This window comes from Pelodiscus sinensis, chromosome 1 (assembly GCF_049634645.1).
Source record: "Pelodiscus sinensis isolate JC-2024 chromosome 1, ASM4963464v1, whole genome shotgun sequence".
NCBI classification, from domain to species: domain Eukaryota; kingdom Metazoa; phylum Chordata; order Testudines; family Trionychidae; genus Pelodiscus; species Pelodiscus sinensis.
The window spans coordinates 8,551,064-8,568,542 of NC_134711.1; the positions used below are offsets into that span (position 1 = coordinate 8,551,064).

A 17,479-nucleotide genomic window follows, 5' to 3' on the forward strand; every position below is an offset into this window, starting at 1 on the left:
AAACCGCATGGAGCTCAACTTTTCTACCCCTGAATGATATAGTGCTGAGCTTCTCTTACAGGCACAGACATGACTCCTCTAGGTGAGACGAGAAGCTCGAAGTCCAATTCTCAGACCTCTAAGCTTCCCCTGCACAGTGGCAGCTATTAGCTACTGCTCACAAGTCTGTAGGAAATGTTCACAGCCCAGTTTTTGTGAGTCTTGCACAGTTAGCTGCCTCCGCAGTGAAGTGGCATGTTTGGACTAGGGATGTAAGCAAGTAGTCGACTGGAGAATTGACTACTTGCTTCTCCCCCTCTGCTGCCTCTGAGACACAGCAAAGGGAGGGATAGGGAAGGTGCTAGGGGGGCCAGCTTAAAAGCTGGTTCTCCCCCCAGTATCGTCCCCCTGGTACTGCTGTTCCCCCGCATCCAGGCTGAGCCGTGAACAGGAGCTGCTGGACTCAGCGTGAGCTGGGACCTAGCAGTCCCAGCTCCAGCTGGTCCAGGATGATGCGCCTATGCATCTTAAATGTAGCAAGAGTCCGGCAGCTTTTAATACATTTCAAATGCAGAGCCACAGTGTGGGTGGCTCCTAGGGCTACCCCCACTGCAGCTCTGCAGAGTGATCCTTATTGACTAATCGTGTAGTTGACACAATTTGTATTGATTAGCCTGATAACTGCAATTTAACATCCTCAGTTTGGACTGTTCAGAAATTGGAGGATGAGCTTCCCCGGGCAATGTTTGAACTGAGCTGCTTTTACTGTTCCGGCAACCACTCCTCTCTAGCACACAGGGACTTCCCTTCGCAGCAGAAGTTACTCTGCTTCTGAATTGGGTAAATCAGGACTCCATCAAACTGCTCCACCCGCAGCAGTTTCCGGGTAGGCTGAAGTTTGACTCTAAATATATTGCAATCGAGCATCTGGCTTCTACTGCTAAGCGATATGAATGTCTCATCCTTTCTCATCATGGGTATTTTGTTAATTGTTTAATGGGGAAGGAAGGGGTTTCACTTGCACTTCAGGTGGAATGACAAATCTGAATGTTACAAAACTGGACACTGAGTACTTTGGTGTTGCAATCATGTCTTTTGATCATGGGATCCTTATCTGGCTCCCTCAGGGGGCGCGGAATCAGTTACCCTTGCTCATCAAGTGTAGCACCTTCATCCTCAAATAGTCCCAGTCATATCACTGCCGGAGTAAGGCCTCCAACGTAGTCTGGCCCAGGCGGAATTGCACCGGTGCAAAGACACTGATCTAAATTGGAGGCTGGTATGCCTTTGCAGAGCCAGTGCAGAGTGGAGAAAAGGAGGCATGACACTGAATGAAGATTATCTAGATTGGGGGTGGGCAATAACTTTGACGGAGGGCCACTTCAGAAATTTTTGAAGTGGCCTCAGGCCTTGAGCTGAAGGGGCGGAGCCAGAGTGCTTTCCCACCCACGGATCATGATTGGTCTGGGGGAGCACCTTTCCCCTCCCCCAGTGGTTCCCTCTAGATACCCATGCCCCTAGCGGTGGGAGGAGACTTCGCATGCTCCCTCTTTTGCCCCCAGGCCAATCGGGGTTTGGGGGCAATAGGATTGCCACATGGTTGAAACAAAAATATCGAAACACCCCCGCCCCTCCCCCCCCCAAAAAAAAACCTGGGAAAAAATCCTGTTGAAGGTAGGAAAAAAAGGGCGGGGGGACACCAAAGTTTTTGAGCAAAAAAAATAAAATAAAATAAAACAGCATGTCCCCTTTAAGAGTGAGTGCAGGGATAGGAACAGGGGAGTAGTTGAGCACTAAGACCCAGGGGAGTCAGTTTCCCCTTGGTCTTTTTGCTGGCAGCCATTTTGTGCTGGCAGCCTTGCGGAACCAGGTAAGCATGGAGTCTGGGGGCTGCGAGTGTTAGGGGCAGGGGAGGCCGGGCGCTGAGTGTTTGTAAGGTGCACAGCGTTTTCGGCTCCTGACTAGGGGGGAAAAAAAATCAGAAAATACCAGACATCTTAGGTGTCCAGTATTTTTTGAATTTTTTTTTTTTACCGGACAGGAGGTGAAAATACCGGACTGTCTGGGTGAATACTAGATACCTAGCAACCCTAGGGGGCAGGGGAATGCACAAAGTCTCCTCCCGCCCTGCCGGGACCATGTGGTGCTTCTGAGTGCCCCTTGCAGGGCGGAGGAAACTTCACACGCTCCCCCTAATTGGCCTGGGGCGGGAGAGCAGCAGGGCCTCTGTGGGCCAGATCAGTTTGCTTGGCAGGCTGGATTCAGCCCGCAGAGGCCCTTTTGCCCACCCCTGATCTAGATGGTGCTTGGTCCCGCTGTGAGGGCAGGGGACTGGACTTGAAGACCCCCCCTTGAGTCTTAGTAGTCTATTATAAGAGCACAGTTGTGATGCCATGCTGACCCTGGCCTGTTTTCAGGCCCATGTGATAGTTATAGACACAGAGCATCCTTTGAGCTACTGTATCTCGGCTCACAGGGCACGACCTGCACAGAGCACTAGGGGAGGTTTCGGCTATCTCTGCACACCAGTTGCTGTGTGTATCTTGGCCACAGCAAAGGGTCTGGCTCGTGGTCTGTGTCTGCAGTTTGCTTTGACCTGTGCACTCTCACTTTGCAACATTGCAATGGCTGGACTGAGGCACAAGAAAAACAGACCCAAAGTTGCGGAGAGTTGGAAACATTCCTTGTATGCTAATTGTCAACCTATATACTGACTCTAAAAATCAGGGGTAGTTAAATGGCAGTGCTCATCTGTAGTGACAGCCATCCTCTGCAGAGACACCTGTCAGGAGAACGTAATTTTACTCTGAATTCATGGATCAGGAAGGATTTCCCCCTCCTAACACAGATTAGCAGAAATTGTTTTTGGGGGAAGATAGGGAGCTTGTCTTCCTCTCTTGTGTGGGAGTAGGTGGTTTGCTAGAATCATCTGAGCATGTCTGACCTAATCCATACCCTGCCACTGCAGGGGGCCATGACATTGGCAAAAATCTCTTAAGAGTGGTGCTACTGGGCCAGGCCAATGGTCCATCTAGCCCCTGGGTTCCCAAACTGGGAGGTGTGAAGAAATTCCAGGGGGGGTGTGAGGCGACACTGAATGAAGATGATCTAGATCGGGGGTGGGCAATAACTTTTTGACAGTGGCCACTTCACTTGAGCGTAAGGGGGTGGGGCCTTGAGCGGAAGGGGCGGAGCCAGAGTGCTTTCCCACCCACGGACCATGATTGGTCTGGGGGAGCACCTTTGCCCCTCCCCCAGTGGTTCCCTCTAGACACCCAGGTGGGCCGTGAGGTGACCCAGTCACACCCCCTGTCAATAGCACCCCAAGTTTTCCTGATTTTTTGGGGGGGAGGGAGGGGAGGGCGTGAGGGTTTCTCAAATCAAAGGGGGCATGATGCTGAAAAGTTTGGGAACCACTGATCCCTAGCCCAATTTCCTGTCTTCCAACAGCATCTGGTGCCAGATGTTTCAGAGAAAATGAACAGAAGAGGGCGATTATCAAGATCCATTCCTTGTTATCCAGTCCCTCTGGCAGGCAGAGGTTTAGTGACTGAACCCCTGCTTTCTTTTCCTGCAGCCTTGTTGCATTGCTTGCAGTCACTTCACATGAATCCTGGGGGAAAGCACAGTGATTTTAAATGTTTTTTGTAACAGCCTGTGAAGTAATTCCCAATAACAACAACATAAGAACAGCCGTACTAGGTCAGACTAAAGGCCAGTGTAACCCAGTATCCTGTCTTTTGACATTGGCTAATGCCAAGTGTTTCAGAGGGAATGAACGAATAGGTAATCAAGTGATCCATATGCTGAATCTGTAGTTATAGCCCAAGCTATCAATGAATGCCCACTATTTTTCTTGTAACTCTCTTCCTTGGCCATGGGAGTGACTCTCTTTGGAGTGTGATATCCATTAAGCTTTGGAGCCATTAAGCTTTGGGCATCTTTTGCATAATACTCTCAATACATCCTGACCTCATCTGGCCGGCATGCTAAGTCCAGAGTCATTGTAATGTTAAATATGTAACATCCCTTTCTGATTCCATGAGACTTTGCATATTATCAGGTTGCTCTGGCTGACTCAGCCTCTTCCTCTGCAGTCTATACTCTGTTTTTTGTGTCACATTATGCAGAAGTGAACCTGGTTTCCTATCCAAACTTCAGACCATGAAACCTGGATATAATGCAAGCTTCCTTGGGAATAAAAATGAGTCATGTTTCTTTGGAGTCAGTATTCTTAAAAATCAGTGTCATTCCTTATTTCCGTACAGTGGATATTAATAGGGTGAGTTTTTACTAAAGATGGGCCAAGTCTGGAGCATTTTGCTCTATGGGCTTTGGTTGATCCATCAGACACCAGGTCCTACATTTAGATTCTGACTCATGCCTCCAGAAGACTTGGAGCATACACAGGTGTGGGGTTTGGTTTCAGGCACTTGTGTTTCTAACAGCAGAGAAGCAGAAAAGAATTAAACACATAGGCCAAAGCTTTGAAAACACAAATCCCAGTTTTTTAAAGGAGCCCAGGGGACAGAAATTCAGTCGGCATCTAAATCAAAGGCATCTAAGACTATATTTAGGCAGCTAAGTGGCTTGATTATCTGAAGTGCTGCTGAGCAGTCTGCAGCTCTTACCGATTTTGCTGGGATCTTTGAAAGGGCATTTGAAATCAACAATTCACATTAAAGTTAATGGGAACTGGTTGTTTGGTGTAAGAACTGAAAAATCTGACACCATGCATCTTAGTGTTCTAATAATCTACAGGACACCACCACCCTTGAACAACAAGAGAAAGGGAAGAGAAATTATGTACCCAGGAGATCAGAACTCAAAGGCTACTGACCCAAAGCTATTTAAAGGCATTTCCGGTTTTCTTTCTCTCTTAGGGGTAGGAGCACTGGCTCATCCAGAGCCTAATTCTAACAGGCTTAATTTCACCAGACTATTTGAAGGCTACTTAATGCAAACTAAGTTGCTAGAATCTAGTAGTGGCTAAAAAGCATCTGAAATGCACCAAAATACCATTCATAGAATTTCCTTCCCTCTCTTAAGGGAAAAATGGACAAAACAACACTCGCAGTGCTCCCATATAGTTACTGCAGCCAAAAGCCAATTTCAGATGCTGACTTTAGGAATTTAAAAGCTAGCATAGTGAGATGTGTAATGGAAATGGTAATGTACTGTGTTCTCAGGCCCTGCTGTCTGTGGCTGACACGAGGCCCTTGTGTTTCTCAAGTTCCACATTTTCTTCCTTTTGATTCGTGCCTCATTTGAAGCTCCTTTTTAAATGCAAATTTGCTTGCTTCTTTACTTTTAAAAATTAGTTTGTATTTGGTTCTCCTGAGAGCTGGGAACTAGCAATGGACTAGAGTGAGTTTGCTGTGTGGAGCTGCTATGCAAGTATCCCACCTACTTCCCAAAGGCTGCCAATGCATATAAACCCTTATCTGCAAGCAACATGCCCTTCTACTCCAGTCCGATACCTGCATAGCTCTGTCCATGTACCTCTAGACCTAATCTTGGAAGCACTCCCATGCTATAGACATGAGGGGGGCTATAAATCCCTGAGTGGATTGGTGGAATTTCCAAGATACAGGGCCTTAGCTGCTGCAGTATAAAAGAGGCTAGTGTTGCATATGAATTGAAGGAGGATAAGAACTTGGTGCACATTGTTCCCTGAATGCTTGTGCAGTCACACAGGAGAAGTTCAAATGCCACCCAGCTAATTAGCAGAGCACCCACAGCTAGGTTCTGTTTCTATTGGTGGTGCACGTTCACATAACATTATTCCACACATGCATGGAAAAGAAGAGAGGGAACATTGCTTGTGCCATCTAATTTTATACCTGCAGCAGCAGTATGGCAAATTCTAGCAGGATGCAACCTCTGTGCAGACAAAACATCACCTAGATCAATCTTTAGCTAGATCCGCTGGTAACACTGCTTCTTAACTGATGGCATTGGGCTGGCCAGTGGACAGGAAGCATTTTGGATCCAAATCCACAGGACTTTCTTGTTCCTGAATATCCCATAATGACCTTTAGTATTTGCATGCCTCCCTCTGCAGCTTTTACTGCCAGATTCTGTCCATTCCCTGTGGTTCTGCTGTCCAGAGAGAACTGGTTTTCCTTTTTGTTTGATAGAGGCATCCCTCCCTCACCTTGGGTGACCTGCAGGGAACACTGCGTGACTAGCGGCCTGACACACAGTGCTGAGTAGCGCACAGCCTACCCCTGCTAAATGACTTCCACTCACACCCTCATAAAAGGGAATTAACTAAACAACTCCTGGCCCCTGAATGGGGAAGCAGTGTATGAAAACTTACTTACAAAAGTCAAGTATTAGAGAGGTAGCCGTGTTAGTCTGAATCCGCAAAAGCGGCGAGGAGTCCTGTGGCACCTTATAGACTGACTGAAGTGTAGGAGCATAAGCTTTCGTGGGCAAAGACCCACTTCGTCAGAGGAGTCCCTCACCGCTTTTACTTACAAAAGTGATAAGCATGTTGGTGTGTAGGAGAAGCTGTGCTGTTTACCACTGGACTTTAGACAGGAGCTGCTGCAAAGAACCCCACGCTTTTCCTTATATTCTGTTTACTTACGACCCCATCAGTGTTGCCTCTGAAATTGCATAGACACCAGCGATCAAACCCTCAGTTTGACTCGAGGGGGTGGGGGGGGGGGGAGGTTTGCTGGTGGTTCACACCTTTTGAAAATCTGACCACATAGGATAAGTATGTACCTAACTTTAGGCTCCTATTTCTGGGATTTTTGACCGGTAATAATTATGTAGCCCACTTGAAAGGGGATCTGATTTTTAATTCAAGCCGGTTTCACATCCTTGATACCTGTGATGTCCTTACCTTACCAGCTCCCTAGTTGTTATCAAGTCTTCCAGGATGAACGGGATATACAAGTGTCCAGTGGTCCGGTGCCTGCCTGTCACTGCATCTGGGGAATAGCCCTGTCTGATCTGACACCACTTCTCTCTCACCTGTGCTGCAGCCCTGTTCACGTTCCAGGAGTCGTGGTGCTGCCTCTACGTGACTACCCCCTCCAGCCAGGGTGCTATGTGGTTTCTCCCTTCCAAAGTCTCTCAGGACTGGATCACTAGCTGTAGTTCCCAGCAGTCCTCCGTCCAGTTCAAGTTTGTCACTTCCCCCGTGGCAGGCAGGAAACCTGGGCCATTCACCCACCAACCACTCCAAGTTCCTGCCAAAGTCAGCTCCATCCCAAAATCCTGCTATTTCCCTGGGCTGCTTTCTATTCTGCCTCTATCAGGCTTCTTCCATCCATCACCCCGAGGGCCAGGAGTCCTGGACATTTACTCCTTCCCTGGGTTTACTAAGTTTCCCTCTCTAAATCCAGAGACCCACTAGCTTCCTTGCTGCACTCCTTCTGCCCTTTCTTCCTGGCCTTACACCAGTCCTGCCTACTTCTGCCCATTTGGGCTGCATTTTCTGTAAGGCTACGTCTACACTGGCATGAATTTCCAGAAATGCTTAAAACGGAACAGTTTTCCGTTATAAGTATTTCCGGAAAAAGAGCGTCTACATTAGCAGGATGCTTTTCCGGAAAAGCCCTTTTTCCGGAAAAGCGTCCATGGTCAATGTAGACGCGCTTTTCTGCAAAAAAGCCCCAATCGTCATTTTCGCGATCAGGGCTTTTTTTGCGGAAAACACTACTGTGCTGTCTACACTGGCAGTTTTCCAGAAAAAGGACTTTTGCCCGAGCAGGAGCAGCATAGTTTTTCCGGAAAAGCGGCTGATTTTCTGGAATAAGTGGCCCAGTATAGACACAGCTTAAGTGTTTACCTATCAAGCTTAAGGATCCTTCAGGTGTGGACAATCAAGTTGCTTAATAGCCCCTCCTTTCTCCAGCCTTTTCTCTGGGCATCTGGTAAAGTAATAAGTAGGAAGAAAAAACTTATTACACACATAAGAGTGTGAAAACATTTCAATGCCTTCTCATGGCATCTTTTAAAATCTAGGATGAACTACTAACTTTAGTGGACACAGTGTTGCTGCACTTTGGCAATGAGAACAGCATAGGGCCAGCCTATTGCAAGTCAGACACAATGAAACCCTCCCAGAAACTCATGACTCCTTGGGAAAGTTGATATGAGAAATTCTTTCACTGATGAAAATGTAGTGCCTTCGCTTCTATGGATACAAACCAATCAGGGCTATATAGCTGTACTTTACCTTAGCAGGGGCATCAAATTGCCCCTCAAGGTCCCTTCTAAACCTATGATTTATCATATGGATATAACAAGGATGCTTGATGCCTAAATTGTATGTTGTAGTGTTTAACTGCTTGTTTGATCTGCAGGGAACTGCACTACCAGATTTTCTAACAACTCTCTCTGCTCTTGATGTAATTGTATTTGTGAGTCAACCCCTTGGGGATTTTTTTTCTCCAACTCCTTTACTTGGTCCCCCCAGTATATTTTTGGGGAACCTTGCACTTTAATCTCCTTAATCCAGGGTATATTTACACATGTGATTTGTATATTTACTGCAAATTAAAATGTTCTCACTATGTATTTATAACAAATGGAGATTTACTTCTGGAAATCAAGAATGCACTGGAGTGTAAAACTAGTTTACACTCTAAATGTTGTGCCAATTTGTTGGAATGGCTTAGTTTTCAAGAATGATAGCTATGTTAAAATTTATTAAAGCAGATTCATGGGTCCCACTATTGCATAATGGGGTATAATGTAGCATCTAATAATATCTTGGAGGGGAGGGGGGGTATTGCGCTTCTCACCATATCTTGAGTTTCTCACAGCTTCTAAACTTTCTACACAAAATAAGTAGAAGCAAGGGGGCAGATCCTTGATTGTCATAGCTCTACTGAAGTTAATGGTGTTGTAACACTTTATTCCCTAAGGATTTGCTCCATTTTTAAATGAAGCAGCTTTTGGAATGCTGGAGACATGCCATTTACAAGCTGGGGGTATATTTCTCTAGCTCTTCCATGATTTTATCTCTACATCTTTATTTGTGATGCTAATTTACTTCAGTCATCCTGGGATTGCTGGCAGTTGTGGTGCATCTGCTAGAAGCATTGTTTTAAAGTGAAAAGGTAGCTTGCAGGAATCTGACCATCAGAAAATAATCTGTTTAATTTAGAAATTAAATCTTAATCAGTCTGGTGTAATGCCTTTCTCATAAAATGTTGACCTGGCAGCAGCAAGTGCATGGTCCCTATAGGTCATGGAATCTAACCATAATTTGATATTAATCCTGCAGGGAATTAACTTTGCTAAGGGCAATATTAAGAGTTTATCTTCCTGCTCCCCCATTAACCACCATGATTTATTCTTGCTTTGTGCCCTGGTTATTCTGGACTTGACCAAAAGTCTGTTGAATCCATAGAAAACCCTCCTTCCATGTGTTTTGTTTGAAACCCTTATGTCCATTTGAAGAGCAAGATCTGAAATTTCTGTTGACTTCCCTGAGTATTAAGGGCACAGGGCTCAGATGCTGTGTCGCTGCAGGCTCTGTGTCCTTAATACCTGGATATTAGAAACTAGGGCCCTTTTTATCCCAACGATCTTATTATTGTATTGTGTAAATTACTTTAATAAAAACCTCAGGTGAGTTGGTTATGCTGTTGATATATATCTGCTGGCCCACCAGGATTACCTGTTTAGCCCTAGGAACAAGGCACTGTTCCTACTGTTATAACAACCAAGCTGAGCTAAATCTCGGGGGCGGGGGAGCTGAAGATTTTTAGCCTTCTCCCCTGAGGGACGCTGAGTTTGGCAGTCAGCAAAAACTGCAGCCGGGCAGGAAGGCGAAAGGAGAAGGTAGCGATCAGCACCCACCGGCAGGCTGGAGAGCCAGCCGTCTCCTTCCTCCGGCTGCATCTCCCTGCCGCAGCAAGTGCATCCAGCTGCGATGAAAGGAGAGTCTGTAGCTAGGGCTGGGGCTTCCCCGCAGAGTCATGCGGAACGTGAGGGACGTGCCTGCACCCGGCAGCCCCCACCTCTCCCTGCGTTTTGCCTTTTGTGTCTCAGCCCGGAGTCCGAGAGGGTGTGTTTGCCCAAATCTGTTCGTGCCCCCTTTTCACTGATCGATATTAAATATAAACACTTTTTACTATCAAAACAAGCTCCCGGTCTCCGAGCGGTCGCATCAAGCTTCCCGGAATGGGCAGGCAGCAAAAAGAAAGAGGCGGGGCTTTTAAATGTTCTGGTTTTAAAAACGAAATCTTTGCATTTGGATTTCGCCCCTTCATGGGGAGGAAGCTGTCCCCTACATTCCTATTTAGGGTCCACACCATATACAGGGAAATGATCCATTGGTACCAGGTGTGTATAATCCATGTGTGATTTAGAGTATTTTCCAAGACCGTTCAGTGGACTGTCCTTTAAACGGTGTAGTTGCAAAGCAGCATTAATTCCCCCTATATGAATAGGAGAGCTCTGCCTTTAGAGGTGGGAAGAATTGTATCTACGACTGAGCAATACACGTGTGTTCTATACCTGGTGTATAATATGCCCGCCTGGTGTTGGTGAGGGGATTGCATAGAGCTGCGTGGGACGCTAGCCAGACCTGCATGCACCCTGCCTACCAGGGCGCGAGCTTTACAAGGACTCCGAGTCGCGTGGCAGGCATTGATTTTTACCGGGTTGTCTCCCGAATGGAAAGAAGAGTCTTTTGTCTGGGGGTTGCTTGTGGATTCCGGCGGGTGGCTGCAGCCGGGGGAGCCGCCACACGGGGGCAGCCCAGCAAGCGTCTCCAATGCCCGCTGCTCCCTGCAGGGTTGGAGAGTGAAAGCATTTCCCCCGCCCCCGCCGGCGAGGGGCGGGCTGTGCATGACGCAGGGTTTGCCGGCCGGTCTTTTCGTAGAAATAGCTGCGGGGAGGTGGGAGCCGGGGCAGTCACACGCGAGAGGCAGGAGGTGGAAGAAGGCTCCTGGGAACCCTTTTAGCTGGCACCTTCCCCCAGCGGCTCCTGCACAGGGAGGCCCCGGGGAAATTCCGCAGTAGAGGAGCATTCCAAGCGGGCTGACCGGCCAGAGCCGGGCTCTCCCTCCCGTGGAACACGTGCAGCCTGCGGCCACTGGCGCTGCGTTTTGTGACCCTCTCGCTGCTGGGCCCGAGGCCGTTCCCAGCCCTGCCCCTGACTTGGCAATAGCTGCGTTTTAAGAAGCCTTAAGAGACTAAAGCATCAAGTGCTGCAGCGTCCGCTGGTAAAAAAAAGCCCCTTCTTTTCTTTCCCGTGCATATACCCACTAAGGCGGACCCGGAGCGCAACCCGACCTTGGTTGTAAAAATGCCCATGGAGCTGACGCAAAGCCGGATCCAGAAGATTTGGCTCCCCAATGATAACTTCCCTGCGCTGCCCCGCAGATGTGAGTATAGCGTAGCCCGGAGGGAACGGGGGGAAGGGCGGGCGTAGATGCGAGTGTAGTAGTGCGGACCTGGGTGCAGATGTGTGGGAAGGGGCAGGAATAAGCCGCAGGGTTTCCCGCACCGCAGAGCACGTCGCTGGGCGCTAAACATACACCATAGCCCACCCGGCTGGGGTATTTCACATGCGGTGGCTGCGTGTCCTGGTGCGGGGTGCCGCGAGTTGGGGGGTGTGTGTCCCTCTCGCCTTCCGAAGAGATGTGATGGGGATGCTGGGGGGGGCGGGAGGGCGAACCCCTTGTTGGAAGGAGCCGTCCTGCGTGCCACGGATTTATCCCTTGGGGCGACCCTCCTCCAGTGTCTCGGATTTGAAAACTGACCAGGAGCGTTGCTGGCTTGCAACGTGACATGGCCGCTTCGGACAGCTGCATTGGGCACTAGAGGAGACGCCAGGCCCAGGGAAACTGGGGTGCCCCATCTTTGTCAGGAGGCTTTTCCCGGGAGGCCAACCCACCGAGCGCACGGGTGGGGGGGGAGGAACATACTCCCACGTCTGCGCTCAAGCTACCTTGAGCTGGGCATGGGGAGGGCCCCTTGTATGCGGTGAGCCGGCGCCCCTGAGTTCAGTGCTTCCGGGCTGGCTAGGGCCGGGGGCAGGATGTCTGCGAAGGCCATGTGTGTGACCTGAAATGCTCTCTAGCCCCGTCTAGCCGCAGCGCCTCCCCGGGCTGCGCGCATGGCTGGAGGCGGTGCCGCTCACTGCTGCTGGCTCGTGTGAGTGACTCCTCCAGTCCATGCGGCTGCGGAAAGAGGATGGAGGTGATGATGGATTTGCCGCATCCAACTGTGCATGCTCCGCGGCCGGGCCCTGGAAGGGAGGCCCGATCCACTGCAGCCTCCTCCTTCCCGTCCTCCATCCCGGGGCTGCGTTAGACACGGGACCGGGGCACTGTGGTGGCGCTGGCTGAGGTGTCTCTCCCCTGGTGCAGAATTGAAGAGTCCCCCATTGGTTTTAAGCACAACGTTTGTAGCATTCCTCGCTCTCTTTGCCTCTCCCCCCCCTCGCTTTTTTGGCTTTTTATCAGGGATCCATGTGGATCCAATAATTCACTTTTAGCTCTGCCAGCAAGAGGCAACTTGCGATGGCTGGGTGCTGCTGGAGTGGTGGGTCACATGTCCATTTGCCTTCATCTAGCTTTGGATAGGCTCCTTTAGTCCAGAGACACTGGAAGGACAAGCCTCCCCCATCCCGGGATACTAATGCTGATTTCTCTAACACACTTTCAGAGCCCCTCACGTCTTGATGTAAATACGACCGACCGAATTTTTTAAAAGTGCATGTAGGATGACAGAGGAGTGATAGATCAGGCTCACACTGTTAACCCATTCACTCAGGTTTTATTTCGGCTGTGGCTGGCAAAAGCCTGATTCTGCTTGGAGTTTTCCTATCCACTTCAGTGAGAGTAGGCTGAGTGCTTGAAATCTCTCGCTCGCCCTTTGCCTTCCATGTTCAACATGAGCTGCATAAGTGACTTGACTTTAACAGACGGGTTGTGATCCCTTAGGAGAGAGATGAAAGGGGTCAGCGGAGTGAATAATGAAGTTAACACTGAAACAGCTTCATACATTGGCATGAACGGGAAAGCCTCATAGCCTAAAAATTGAACCACAAAACGCGAGAGTCATATAGGTGTTACTGTTCAGGAGTTGGTCAACTTACTTGTAAGCAAAGCTGTAAAGACGCAAGTCAGGGAACTGTAACAATTCCTAAATAAGCATGTTCGAGATCTTTGTAAAATACTGCTCTTTTGAGGTGAGGGTTGCATATATTCTGCACTCTAGGAATATACAGCAGTAATTTGGGAAGTTAGAGACACTAGTCTTGTCTTTTAACTATGCTTTATCATTTTAAAGTAGCTTGTGCATTTGTGTCCCTGGACCAGAAATACTGCACCTTTTAACAGCTGGAGTCAAAAACCAGACATTGACTATGCTGGCTTTCTTGACTCTGAAATATGTAATTGTGTGTGTTGAATGCCAATACGATTTTACAACAGATAAGGAAAACAAATGTGGTCTCTGCCTGATTCTTTGGTCTCATTTACTTTGGTTGGCAAATCCATTAGGAAATTTTATCGGAGGGAGAAACTATACCAGTGTTGCCAAAGCATAAGAAAAAGTCAGACCCATTGGATTTCTCCCAGACATGGTACAATCTCCCAGAACAGGGCTACGTGAGGAGTTTGATGCTGCCTCCTGTGTTCCTTTGTCAGGCAGATGTGTAGATTAAATGGAGTAGGAAATAGCTTTATGGAGTAGGCTGGGATATCTGTGTTATAGAAAGCAACACCCTGCTGCCGGGTAACAGGTCGCCTGTCTGGGGAAATTAGCTAAATAGTTAGCAGATGGGACTTCTCCAGGGTGCTCCACTTAAGTGTTTGGCTTTTTAAAGAAAACCTTCTAAAACATATATGGCCCTATATGCGGTACTCCACAGTCATCAACCTCAATTGTTGAGGGAGAGAGACCTTGTGATGTGTTTTAGTTTATCAGGACTTCCCTGAAAGTGCTAGTTGAGGTGATAACTGAGCTTGTAATGACTCTCTTAACATGGTCCCCTCGGGGTGATTCTCAATGACCTATTGGAATATACATTTTAAATTGCATGTATTTGGGCATCAAGGATCCCCCTCCTAGCTGCTCTGTAAAAAATAAAACAAGGAGCAGGGCAAATGCTTAGATTCAATTGAGAATAGCATCTAATGCAAATAGCATGAAATCCCAGGGAAAGGAGGGGGGTGAGGGCGTCTTTAAGTACCATCAAAAAGCTTGATTTTTTTTTTCCTGCTCGTGTGCCTGTGAAAAACAATGAGTCGAATTTGTCTGACTTCTTGTTGGGAGAGATTGAATGGATGTGAAATGATGCCTGCCTCCTGCCTTTTGGTGGTGATCCATTCAATTTCTGTCAAGCTGCACGTCTCTCACGTAGGGTCTGTGCAGCCACGTTTCTGCAGACGGCTTAATGGGCAGAGCCTCTCCTTTCCAAGCGGAGGGGTGTGTGTGCATGGAATAGCTGAGCATGCATGGCTGGTACTTCTCCTTCATCCTTGCTGAACATGCATGTGTACCAACATTTATATGTGCATTTTCTGTGTATACAATGATATGCATAATGCGATTATATACCGTGTGTGTGTGTGTGTGTGTGTATATACACACACTGTATTTGTGCATACATGCACAAACATCTGCATGCATGCACACAATGCTGAAAAAGCCATAGGGATGCTTTAAGTGTTTTTAAATCTCTTTATAAAATATATGTGTGCAATATGCATAGGTATTTTTATAAAGTATATGCATCATAGAAATGATTACACAGCTATATTGCATACATTTCTTGTAGTCCTTCTCAAAATGTTGTTTGTGATGATCATGCAGCTTGTATTCTGTTTGTTCAGCATAAATTAACAATCTTTAGATAGTAAAAATAAACATTGCCCTGGTGAATTAAATGCACAAAAGCCAATGTAAGCATTTGCTAAAGATCTTGGCTGAATCCTCTTTACAGTCCCAACTTGTCCTGATTACATTAAAATGTAATATTTTTAGCGGTGGCCAGAAAGGATTAACTAAATCATTGTTTCATTTTACGTGCTCCCTTATTTTGCACCTTTTGAGGGTTTTCATCTAGTCTGTGATCTCTACGTCCTGTTAACATCAATTGAAAGACTCCCACTGACACTGATGGGCTGTAGATCAGGTGTTTTAACAAGCAAGTGCCCATACAGTTTTCAGCTGCTACTTCTCTTTAGGAGGTATAATAATTTATTACAGAGGTTCTCCCCAGCCCAGAGTTGATAGGCTTTCTTAAAATGCATTGGATGAAAAATTCCAATTTAAGATACTCCCCTCTTGCAGAACTCCTCTTGAAATCATTGGGAGCAGTCTGTGTGCTCAGCACCTCTGAGGATCAGCCCCTAAGATTTCTAATTCTGCCTGTGTGTATATGTGCATGCGCATCTTTCCAGGGTCAGATTTAATTAATTGGAGCGTAAGAATAATGAAATATTCAGTGGAGCGAACCGTCCAATTCCCTTCCCTCTTCAAGTATCTATTTATTTTTAATGTCGAGCACAATTGGCAAAATGCCTCTTGGCTCAGTGTTGTGGATCCTTTGTCTGCTATGGGGGAAGGGAGCAAATTAGGTTTCACCTCCCACCCTCCCTAGCCAAGTGGTGAGAATTCAGCTCTGTGGATGGGAGTGCTGAGACGGAGAAGCACTGTAATGTGCAGTGCAGCCCAGTGGTCTGGGATTGCAGATTTCTTGTAATAGGAATAGTGTAGCCCAGTTCTGATTTGGTGAGCTCAACTGGGAAAATTGGGGAAACTCTCCTTCAAGCCAAACAGCAGAGTCTGGAAAAAGAGCTGTTAATTCAGGAGAGCAAGGCTCAGTAGACTCTCCAATTTATTATTCCTTTCAGACTTGCATTACTGGAGTGTTTCAAAACCATCTTCGCTTCCCCGCCCCCCTCCCTTAATTCAAGAAAAATTGTGTGTGCGTTTAAAATTGACCCACTATGTTTTGTACAATAAGAGGGAAGAAAATTGCTCCCTGAACAGCTCAAAAGTTTTCTCTCTTGGCATTTCACTGTTTAGATTTAGTCTTTTGCAGAGTAAGAGCTTCACAGCCCAATACTAATGAAGTCCCTGTGAGCCAGATCGGACTGTAAGTGAGACAGGACCATTTGGGGAAGTGGTGAAAGCTTCCATCACGTGGCATCCTTAACAGACTGCTCAGAACCCTAAGTGGGGACAATTCTGCATTTTCACGAGATGCTCCATACATTGGAAATAATTCTGTTACATCTCTAATTCCGTCAGTCTTTGATTTTTCAGTATTGACCCTTCTTGGCTAAGGTCCATTACTCTGTTAGTCAGCTCTATTGAATATTGGCAAGGGGAATGGACTTGAGGATCTAACTGGTCTTTTTCACTGTTGGTCTAATTTTGTACCTGTCTGTGCTTTTCCTGATAACTTTAAGGGATTTTTTGAATGAAGCAAGGTGGTGGAAATTTGTCCTGTTCTAGCTGCACAGCATTTTGTCAGCCTTGAAAGAAATCTGCATCCCTTAAATTTGACTGAGACTCCCAAATCTAGTTTGAGAGAAATTCCATCCCCCTTCCCTTTTAGTAATCTGCCTCTTGCATGCACCATCCAAACATATTGGCAGAGCTCAGCAAATCGCATGATCCAGATTGGCTGCATCAGAGTAGAAGAGATTGGAGTCCTGTTTATTTGGTGCAGATATAATACTCATCTTCAGTCTGTTTAGTTATTAAGTTTACTTTTCTTTCTGTAACAACACTAGACATTCACTCCTTGCATGCCATTCTGATGAGGCTGACAGACTAAACAGGACTAACAGTGTTGTAAGGAATGAAGGAAAAATGTCCTTGAAGGGCTTGTGTATAAAAATGAGGACTGCAGATAACTTCCTGCTGAGTTCTTATTTAAGACTCTTTTTCTGCTTTGCATGAAGGCTAGGAGGTTTTGCATACAGTGTATCATGGAGCACTAAATAACTCTGCTATAATCCAGATTCTGTTAAGCCATTAACGAGATGGGTCATCCTTTCTTACATTTTTTTTTTCTATCCTTGTTGTAGTGCCAGTCCTATGCCTTGAGGTTTAGGAGCATTTCCTATGGGTTTCTCTTCCCTTGTGGAGTGTTGGGACTCTTCCTAGAAACCTTGTTGAGGCTGGAAATGACTAAATACAAGAGAATTTGGCAGAGTAGTTAATATCTCTGAAGTGAATTTCAGTCCATTGATGCAAAAGTACCTGCTTCAAAACAGCATTATACATGTGGTAAGCGGTGGAGGCAGTAAAGGACCATTTCTGAATTGCCACAACTCTGATACGCATTAGTTGCATTCTATTTCTGTCCTTTTTTAAGCACAAGAGTTGGTCAGTTGTATGCCTGTGTTCATTTAAAAGCTGTTACTCATTCAAAGACAGCTCTTTGGGAGGGGCTGTGGGTTTATTCTCCTTCAGGGGTTTATATACACCCCCTCCTCCCCTACGCCCAGTCATGTCCACAAGCTTAAGTGCACTGGCCACATCTTAGTTGTTCATGGAT

General features: G+C 46.9%; 1 protein-coding gene across 6 annotated transcripts in view; it reads left to right on the plus strand.

Moving 5' to 3' along the window:
* PFKFB3 (6-phosphofructo-2-kinase/fructose-2,6-biphosphatase 3) overlaps positions 1-17,479 on the plus strand; it is a 94,633-nt gene that overhangs the window by 37,878 nt on the left and 39,276 nt on the right. For 3 of the 6 annotated variants that reach the window (XM_075925976.1, XM_075925977.1, XM_075925984.1), the window contains exon 1: positions 10,845-11,339. The exons of the other annotated variants lie outside the window; for them this stretch is intronic. In XM_075925976.1, coding sequence (XP_075782091.1) covers positions 11,310-11,339 — 30 coding nt within the window. In that variant the 5' untranslated portion in view covers positions 10,845-11,309. Of the gene's footprint in view, positions 1-10,844; positions 11,340-17,479 lie in introns of those variants that run through there. 6 annotated transcript variants of the gene reach the window in all.